Source organism: Lynx rufus, unplaced genomic scaffold (genome assembly GCF_022079265.1).
Source record: "Lynx rufus isolate CCGP_SWC_20201006 ecotype Redwood Valley unplaced genomic scaffold, mLynRuf1.p SCAF_12, whole genome shotgun sequence".
In the NCBI taxonomy this organism is placed as follows: Eukaryota; Metazoa; Chordata; class Mammalia; order Carnivora; family Felidae; genus Lynx; species Lynx rufus.
Genome location: NW_025814826.1, coordinates 2,330,687 through 2,341,393, shown reverse-complemented (window position 1 = coordinate 2,341,393; position 10,707 = coordinate 2,330,687). Strand labels below are relative to the sequence as shown.

Genomic DNA, 10,707 nt, shown 5'->3' with positions numbered 1-10,707 from the left:
ATTCTCAATGCGAAGATATTAGGAAATTAAAATAATATGACAGAAAGAAGAAAAAATGAGAACTCCTGAAATCTGAACATATTTACTCTAAGCAGGTATGCTAACAGTGCATGGTGAGGTTATCTAATAGAGTCTGGCAGTTGAGTAACTGTGGGAATTTGTTTTAAGGAGACTCAGTACCCCTTCTAGGTGAGCCAGCCTGGGCATTCTGTCAACTAGTTGGGGAGAGGCTGGCTAGTGGTGTAAGTGGAAAACAAGGTTTCCCGGGCAGCAGATCAGGATGCTATCGAAGCAGTGTTGGAGAAAGGCATCGACAGATGTTATAGTTTTTTGTGGCTTACAGGTCACAAAGTTTCAGCTGTTCATGACCCACTGGCAAAAAGTAAAAAAATAAAAAAATTCTAGTACAAAAGCTATTAAATATTAATACCAATATGAATAACTAAGTTCACTCTTTGCTCTTATAATACTATTCTAAGTTCAAGACAACATATTTATTACTTTTGAAACACATACATGTGCACAGAAAACTTACAGCATTTTTACCTTTACAGGCATATTAAAGGGTGTTCTAAAATGAGAACTCACACACATGTGCTTAGTGACAACTCTCAACATATAGTAGCAAGTTGAGGAAAAAGAAAATTGAGAGAGAATCCTGCTTTGGATGCCAGTAAATGCTACTGTACTTCATTAATTTTACTTGTTTCTCTGCCCCTCCCCCATCTTCTTCTTTCTCAAGTTTAGAGTGAATTTTTTAGAACAAAAATCTCAGTGAAAAATTACTTATCTGAAGACCATCTTTTGATTTTTTGGTTTCACTTATCTTTTTTTTCTCCTACTCTGTATTCTTTTTATTTAATTTTAATTTTATTTTTTTAAATATATGAAATTTGTTGTCAAATTGGTTTCCATACAACACCCAGTGCTCATCCCAAAAGGTGCCCTCCTCAATACCCATCACCCACCCTCTCCTCCCTCCCCCATTAGCCCTCAGTTTGTTCTCAGTTTTTAACAGTCTCTTATGCTTTGGCTCTCTCCCACTCTAACCTCTTTTTTTTTTTTTTCCTTCCCCTCCCCCATGGGTTCCTGTTAAGTTTCTCAGGATCCACATAAGAGTGAAACCATATGGTATCTGTCTTTCTCTGTATGGCTTATTTCACTTAGCATCACACTCTCCAGTTCCATCCACGTTGCTACAAAGGGCCATGTTTCATTCTTTCTCACTGCCACATAGTACTCCATTGTGTATATATACCACAATTTCTTTATCCATTCATCAGTTGATGGACATTTAGGCTCTTTCCATAATTTGGCTATTGTTGAGAGTGCTGCTATAAACACTGGGGTACAAGTGCTCATATGCATCAGTACTCCTACTCTGTATTCTTAAACATTACAAGGAGCTCACTGGTTTTGTCCATCTAAGAATATCCTTAACAATTTTTAGTTTAAAAACTTAGATACCACATTGAGAAACTTCTTGTCATGCCCTTACTGAACAGAGGATGAACAGGAGAACTGGGAGACAGACTTTGCTACGCTCATGTCTCCAGAACTCAGTCATGCCATGAGCATATGCTCTCAGTGCCTGCCTGGATCTGCCTCCCAACAAACTACCTAGAACAAGATGGGCCATTATCACAGGCCACTGAGGCAGACTGACACGAACACACAGGGCTGTGCCTGTGTGTTATTATTCCACAATAACTGGAAGGGTTATTGTGACGATTTAATGGGTCAATAAACACACGAAATGCTTCGGATACCACGTAATAAGAACTGGCCATGGCAAAGCAGTGTTGGAAGACTGTTTCCCTTCAAAAAGAAGAAAAATAGAATGGTTCCTGAAAAGAAATCTAGGAAATATGTTTCTTCTGACTCTGTGATCTTCCATTCCCTATTCCACAGACACCTTTTAAAATACATATTTCGAAGGCATCACACTGGAAGGCGAGATGGGGGGCGGTGGTGATGGGCAAAGTAGAGGAGATTAGGAGTACAAACTTCCAGTTAGAATGTAAATAATTCATGGAAATAAAAAGTACAGCATAGGGAATATAGATAGTACAGTCAACAATAAATATAAGGTAATAACGTTGTATGGTGACTACACTTATGGTGAGCACTGAGTAATGTACAGAATTTCTGAATCAGTATGTTGTACACCTGAAACTAATACAACATATGTTAATTACACTTCAATAAATTTTAAGAAAATCCAATCACAGACTCCAGGAGCTGAGTAGTCAGGCCCCTGCACCCCCTCTTCTCTGCCTGTCATCTCACGTGCCCATCTGCACTAGCCTTCGTGTGCAGCACACGTTTCTCTCTGTTCTCTAAGCAGCTAGGTCAATCCCGCCTTAGTGATCACAAAAAAACAGCCAAGGAAATAGACACACATTTAAAATTTATTCAAGTTTGAAGAATCTTGAACTATGTCTTTTATACTGAAATGTACTTGGAGGAACAAACAGGGAAAACAAAACTGATTATTAAATGGTATAAGTGGTTGTTATAAAATAGCCCAGAAAAGTAAGCTATACAAGAGGGAAGAAAAGAAAAAATTAAAATCCACAAAGCAAAGGTGTTAAAATTTTTTTTATTATTTTAGAAATATTCACTGGAATATTTGAAATATGCACTGTCTTATAAAACTAGACATGCCCTTACTATAACACCTGGCAATTGCTCCCTTGATCATTTGTAGCAGAAAAATAAAGGCCTATGTTCACTCAAAAACTTGTACACTGACATTCATAGCACCTTTATTTGTAATAGCCCAAATTTGGAAATGATCAAAATGTCCCTTGGTAGGTGCACAGTTAAACAACTGGTATATCCACATCATGGAAAATTACTCACTAATAAAAGGAAGTTAACTATTGATATATACGCAATCAAATCTTGAGGGAATTATGCTGAGTGAAAACAGCCAATCCTGAAAGGTTACACACCATATTATTTCATTAAAAAATATTTTTTTAATGTTTATTTTTGAGAGAGAGAGAGAGAGAGAGAGAGAGAGAGAGAGAGAGAACACACCAGAGCATGATCAGGGGAGGGGCAGAGAGAGAGGGAGACACAGAATCTGAAGCAGGCTCCAGGCTCTGAGCTGTCAGCACAGAGCCCGACATGGGGCTCGAACCCACAAACCGTGAGATCATGACCTGAAGTCAGACGCTTAACCAACTGAGGCCCCCAGGCGCCCCCCCCCCCATATTATTCCATTTATATAACAGTTTTGAAATGACAAAACTATGGAAATGGTAAGATTCATGGTTTTACGGTATTAGAGAGAAGGGTGGGAAAGAGATGGCTGTGGGTAGCATGAAGGGATTCTTGTGGTGATGGATGCTTCTGTATACTGACTATAGTGGTGGGCATGTGAATCTATACATGATAAAATTACATAAACAAAATATATACACAAACTGACAAGTACATGTAAAACTGGTAAAATTTGAATAAGGTCAGTGAATTGTATCCTGGAACAATATTTGGGTTGTGCTGTCATAGTCCAGTTAGGAAAGATGTCATCATTGGGGGAAAGCAGGCAAAGGACACAGAGAATCATTCTGTATTATTTCTTTTAAATGTATGAGTTACATGTTAATCTACAACTATCTCCTAATAAAATGTTTTGCTTTTTTTTTTAAAGGCAGACAGATATGTTGGAGACATTCACTCAAACATTTCAAATCAATAAGCAAGTTCACACCCCTCCTTGTTGTGGATTAATCGGATGATACTCCTCAAATGGAACAAATGTAAGAAGGCCACAAGCTAAATAATTACAAACTACATATTAATTTCATAAACCATTATTTCTCATATCTGAAGGAAATAAAGACTAAGAGAGATGCTACATTTAATTTCTAAACCAAAAATTAAGACCTGATTCATAAAATTCCTAGGTTTCTCAGTAAACCCCCATCAGAAGAAGGGAAAGCCACGCCCAATGTATTCAGTCAAAATTAATCTAAGATGAACAAGCCACTTCTGTGTAAGAAATAAAATGGAACTGTGACTTCAGTACCTTGTTAACCCAAAGGTACATGTAAATCCCAAGGAAGAGAAGGAGAAGCTGATTTTGGTTGCTTCTGAACTACCAGTCTGGTATGAAAATGACCTCAGAATAATTCAGTGTCTGTTTATTTTCACCACCTATTGAGTGCTGACTCTGTCTCACAGCTGTTTGTGCTTACATGCAGAATCAGATTTATTGTCAGCACAAGCTCATTAGGTGACGTACTATTACATTCACTTATGATCGGGAAATTAAAAGGCTCAGAGAGTTTAATAATATAGATATTTTAATAAATCCATCACTGAATCTCAGCTGTTTACTAAATTTTTTTTTCTTGGGATTTGGGGGTACTGGGAGCTATTTCTATTTAATATTTTTAAGTTTTTCTTTTACTTACCCAGTTACTATAAATATATAGAAATAAGAAAATATAATTTTGTATACTGAAAGAAAAAATTTCTTCTGCCAGGCCACAAGTAAACAGTGAAATATTCTTCCTAATGCAATAGAAGTTATATCAAAAAGAATGAAAAAAATGGTGCAATATATTACAAGACACCAAGCAGAGGATCTAAGAGATCTCAAAAGTAAGAAATTCATCTAAGAGAAAGAAACAAAAAATAAAATCCAAATCTAAAGATGTTCAGACTTTAAGACAAAAATCTATTGGAGATGGGCCATTCATATATGAAATTAATGGATTAGTTTTTAGCTCTTTGTTTTTGTTTTCTTTTGCTTTTGTCTTTTATTTGTGGTATAATTTATATAACCTCTATCCCCAAATTCAAAAAGGAAATTATGGAGCACCTGGGTGGCTCAGTCGGTTAAACCTCTGACTCCTGATTTCGGCTCAGGTCATGATCTCATGGTTTGTGAGATAGAGATAGCACAGGGCCTGCTTTGGATTCTCTCTTCCCCTCCCCCACTCCCTCTCTCTCAAAATAAACAGTAAAAAAAATAAAAATAAAAAAAACAAAAGAAGGCAAATCATAAGGAACATTCCAAATAAGGTATTTGGTGCTTATGAGCCAAATAAAAGGTCATATTCCCTCTCTTCATTCCAGGCACCCAGTCACACTTATTTGACCTGCTTTTTCTATTTCAACCTCTAGAAGATACTTTCTATTCTGTGCTTAACAATTTGTAGTCAATTCACTATGAGAAGGTAGGACAACAATGTAGAGTGATTTCTATTATATGTTAACATGAATAATTAAGAAGACAATCTGCCATCTCCCTATCAAAATAATAAGATTTGAGGGTATCCTACAAAAGATTCATTATTTAGATAACCTTCAAACTTACGTCCTATGCTTAGTGTCGTCTTAAGAATGCAACACGGAACTAACTACATGTTAAAAGACTACCTTTTCCCAAACAAAAATGACATTTGTATGAATATTTCTAATTTTGCTGGTTCCTTAATCACTTGCCTTCTTAATCCTAACTTTCTCCAGCCCAAGCAGATAATCTAATGAAGGCCCACATGGATTAGTGATTAAGAACATGGACAACAGGGATAACATCAAACCTGGGCTTACGCATCTATACCATATATTCAATCTACAAATTTTTCATCTAGAAAATAAGAAAAGCAAACTGAATCTTAGAGCATTACTTTGCATACTAAATGGTTTAATATGTAGTAAGCCTCAGCATTGTACCTGCCATACAGTAAACCTCCAAATGTGATACAACAGTGATAAGGACAAAGTCAAAGGAGAAAAAAAGACAGACAGAAGCTATTTTCCCCCAATAATTTCTTAGGAATTTATGGTTCAAATTAAAGTTTGTCCAAGTCTTCCTCTCACCTTGAGCATATTTACAATATTTCAAGACTATAAAGTCAACAAAAATTCAAAATAGATACCTTATTTGACACATAAAGTTCAACCTGGGGTGTTTGTTTATTCCTCAATTGTAATATCAAGAGCAAATTGGTAGAGGGTCTCCTGGGTGGATCAGTCGGTTAAGCATCTGACTTCAGCTCAGGTCATGATCTCATGGTTCCTGAATTCAAGCCTTGCGTCAGGCTCTGTGCTGACAGCTCAGAGCCTGGAGCCTGCTTCAGATTCTGTGACTCCCTCTCTCTCTGCCCCTACCCTGCTTGCACTCAGTCTCTTTCCCTCTCTCTCTCTCTCTCTCTCTCTCTCTCTCTCTCAAAATAAATAAACATTAAAAAAAGAGAGCAAATTGGTAGAGAAGTGAAAAAAATTATTTTCATGAGGCAGGATGTGGTACCATGGAAAGAGCATGACACTGGCAGTCAGGTGGCTATGGTTTTAGCCCTGTTTCTTCCTTTAATTGAATAATCAGAGCAAGTCACTTCCCTCTTCTAGGCCACATACCGTCTCCATCCCCCAAAGAGGAGCTGAGACTGGAAGATCTCTAAGAACCCTCAAGAATTACCATTCTACCTTTTCATGAGGGAAAAGAAAATAGGATGTGGCACGAACACTAATGTAGCATATAGGTGGTACTTCCAATGCTTTTTTTTTTTTTTAAGATTTTTTTTTAATGTTTATTTATTCTCGAAAGAGAGAAAGTATGAGCGGAGAGAGGCAGAGAGACACAGAATCCGAAGCAGGCTTCAGGCTCCAAGCTGTCAGCACAGAGCCCGAAGTGGGGCTCAAACTCACGAAGCATGAGATCATGACCTGGCCCGAAGTCAGACGCTCAACCGACTGAGCCACCCAGGGGCCCCACAAAGTTCTGGCTTTTTAAGTGTGCAGTGGCCAGACTCCAAGGAAAAGCTAGGTATTCCAGTCACTCTGTTTGCTATCCTCCTGTCCTCCATTCTTCCCGTCCTGTCTTTTCCATCCTGTGGCTCATGACCTCATCCCAACCTCTCAATACAAAGTTGGCCTATATCACTAAAATAAAAGTTGCTTCATTGAAATTTACCAAGTCAAATTTTTAAAAAAAATTTTTTTTTAACGTTTATTCATTTTTGAGAGACAGAGAGACAGAGTATGAGCAGGGAAGGGGCAGAGAGAGAGGGAGACACAGAATCTGAAGCAGGCTCCAGGCTCTGAGCTGTCAGCACAGAGCCCGATGCGGGGCTCGAGCTCACAAACTGTGAGATCATGGCCTGAGCCGAAGTCGGACGCTCAACCGACTGAGCCACCCAGGCGCCCCAACCAAGTCAAATATTTATATCAAGTCAGAAAGAAATCCAAGCTTGCCATTCTCTTATATAATTACTTCAAAAGAATAGAGGCAAAAGCAGAATAGGAAAGAAGGGTAAGTTTGAGAATTTAGGTGGCATGGCCATATTTTTCTGGTTGAAGCAGAACAAAAGAAATTTATAATGCATAAAACCCCAAATTAAATTCAAAATGATGAGTGACACAAAGTTAAACAGAAACTAGTTAGAGGTGGAAGTGGATAGATTATAGGAGAAAATGATCACTCCAAATCAAGGACATTCACATTTGAGAGGTTACGTACGTACAGGTAAATATTTATAAATAGAATATGAAAGATTACTGAAAGGTTAAAATGAAAAAATATATTCTAAAATCACAAAGCGTTCTTATTTTTATTACATAAGTCTTGAAAAAGATCACAAGTTAATTATAGGGCTATTTATTATACTCCACCTCAGTAGTGATTAGTTCAAGGAGGGGTACATGTCTCTGCAGATCAATGAAAACCATTGGTAAAATATTAGAAAAGAAAGCATTCTTTTTATCAGACGTGAAGCTGTGAATTACCATGTGGAAAAGACCTACCAATCTTTTCAAACCAATATGCCTGACGTGAAATTTTCTCCCTGTGGCTTTCAGGTATAAGTACTATTAAATTCTTTTTGTGCTTATGCCAGAGTATTTATTACTGACTTCCCTGAGTAATAAAACTCATTGTCAATCTTTATGTATACCTGGTTTTCTGACTAATCAAATGAGTTGTGAAGATGATTATTTAATATGATCTTTTATATATAAAAAAGATAAGATACAAAGTAATAAATGTAACAATGGGCTGATTCATAGCATCCTGTAATAAAAAAAGTATTCTTGGGTCATATGTATCAGGTCATCCTGATAACATATGTCATATTATAATACTCTCTAATACAAGAATGTGAGAGAAGGCAGTTGCTAGAAGATAGCTGGGAAGAATTTTACTTACTTCATTTTATTTTTTAAGATTTTAAAATTTTAACTAATCTCTATACCCAACACAGTGCTCGAATTCACGTCTCCGAGATCAAGAGTCAAATGCTCCACTGACTGAGCTAGCCAGGTGCCAGCTGGGAAGGATTTTAAAGATAATGAATGAGATCAAAATTAAAAAGTCTTGGGGCGCCTGGGTGGCGCAGTCGGTTAAGCGTCCGACTTCAGCCAGGTCACGATCTCGCGGTCCGTGAGTTCGAGCCCCGCGTCAGGCTCTGGGCTGATGGCTCGGAGCCTGGAGCCTGTTTCCGATTCTGTGTCTCCCTCTCACTCTGCCCCTCCCCCGTTCATGCTCTGTCTCTCTCTGTCCCAAAAATAAATAAACATTGAAAAAAAAAAATTAAAAAGTCTTCCAGAGAAAAGTGCAACAGTTGACAACATACTGGTTGAGTATTTTATCTAGCACTGCTGTTCTATTTTGCATGCTAACATGTGCCAAAATAAACTGTGAGCCTATTAAGATGCATATTCCAAGGAACCCCCTGGAGAGAAAACTAATAGATGACCATTCCCACCTACTTCTTCCCCCACTCCTAATGGAAAGACCACTCAAGAAGAAACCATGAAAAAAACCACAGTCTCACAGAAGAGGGAGCTTTTCCAGGTATATGAAATATTCTTAACATCAAACAATTTGTTAAAAAACAAGTTTTCAGTCACTTGCTTGTAGTAGCAACTTTCAAACTACATCCTGTAATTTATTAGAAGGGACCTATATCAATTTAGTGAGATTAGGATTATGGGAAAAATAAAAGACAATGCAGAGTATATCACACATATTAAGGTTAGTGTTGTTTAAAAAACGTTTCAGGGGTATGTGCATGCATGTAAATCATATGTGCACTGGGAGATTATATAAGGTGTATTTCTTTTTTTTTTGTTTGTTTTTTATTTTTCAATATATGAAGTTTATTGTCAAATTGGTTTCCATACAACACCCAGTGGTCATCCCAAAAGGTGCCCTCCTCAATACATAAGTTGTATTTTTTACTAGGGATCACAGTCACAGAAGTCTGAAAGCTAAGAGCAAAAAGCTAAGAGCAAAAGAAAAACCTAACACAGAGCTCTCCAAATCAGATCAAGAGTATGTCTTCTATTGAACTGTGAGAAGCTCTATAGGGAGGGATAAGTAGACCTTATAAGAATGGACTCATCTTTCAGAACAATTTTTGAGACCCATAGGACACCTGGAGAAAAAGAAAACACCATGAAAACAGTAATGATTAAATTAATATATCTTAACAAAAAATAATTTTGACTAGCATCTTCTTTATCCACAGTCTCAGATGTCAGTGCAGACCTTACCTGAAAGTGTCTTTTGGTAAGAAACACATTGATGTCTCCATAAAGAAATGGCAGATCTCTCTCGATTTTGCAGTCCATTTAGTCTTTCTGCTAGCCCGCCTCTGTTTAATGAATTACAATGTATTAAGTTAGTTAAAAGAAAAGCTTCAGAATAGTTGGAACTCTCTATTTTATACCCTCCAGCCAGAAACAAATAGAACATGCAAATTCTAACTTATTTGGCATCATGTTATCTTCCTAGAGGCCGAATCCTCCTAGATCAATATTCTTTAAGATTTCTTGAAGCTCAGTTTCCTGATTCTTAGAAATACAGGTTACTCTCATGTCAATTTGACTCTCTTCCTATTCTTTCCTAATTTACTTATTCCATGAATATATACTGATCACTTATTTCCTGTTCTACCTAGCAAAGTGCTAGATGCCAGGAATCAAAAGAAGGCAATGAACCATGCCACAGGGGAGCCTCGCAATCTACTCAGCAGACAGGGACAAAACATATAAATTAAAGCATGGTCAGAATTGTAGTCAAGAATAAAACCTGCAAACTGTTGATAGGCAGAACACTCAAATAAGAGAATTTAGGTATGGGATCATTATTGGGACCACAGAGACAACTGACTATTAACCACAAGCACACCACAAGGGTACCAACATTATAAAACAATTTTTAAAAAACCCAAAACCTTCCATGTATGGCAGGAAGATGATTAAAATGGACATACTTCCCAAAAACCTTTACCTATCAATGAATAATATATACAACAGTATTATTACATATTATTACACTAATACATTAATTATATTATTACACTAATATTCATGTATTATATATAATATACATTGTACATGTTACAATTATACATTATTATATAATTACATTGTTATATATCCTTATATAATAAACATAATGTAAGTATGTTGCATATTAACATAATATAATGCTTATATTATGCTAATATATTATTAAATCATATATAATATGTATATTCATTGATATGTATATTATAAACATATATATTATATATTTTTTTTTGATTCAGTAAACTACCTAGGGTCAGAGAAGTCAGCAGCTCCTAAAACATCTGTGCTGTCAAGAAAAATCAGGATCAGCTGTTAATCACCATTATGATTATATTATACATAATTTATCAATATATTATTTCATATAATTACGTACCAGCTCACTGATCATTT

The 10,707-nt window shown here is 36.6% G+C and overlaps 1 protein-coding gene across 2 annotated transcripts in view; it reads right to left on the bottom strand.

Annotated features, from left to right (window-relative positions):
- The window catches only part of SPIDR (scaffold protein involved in DNA repair), a 501,036-nt gene that overhangs the window by 299,563 nt on the left and 190,766 nt on the right, over window positions 1-10,707 (bottom strand). For both annotated transcript variants that reach the window (XM_047073908.1, XM_047073910.1), the window contains exon 7: window positions 9,514-9,614. In XM_047073908.1, coding sequence (XP_046929864.1) covers window positions 9,514-9,614 — 101 coding nt within the window. The remainder of the gene's footprint in view (window positions 1-9,513; window positions 9,615-10,707) is intronic.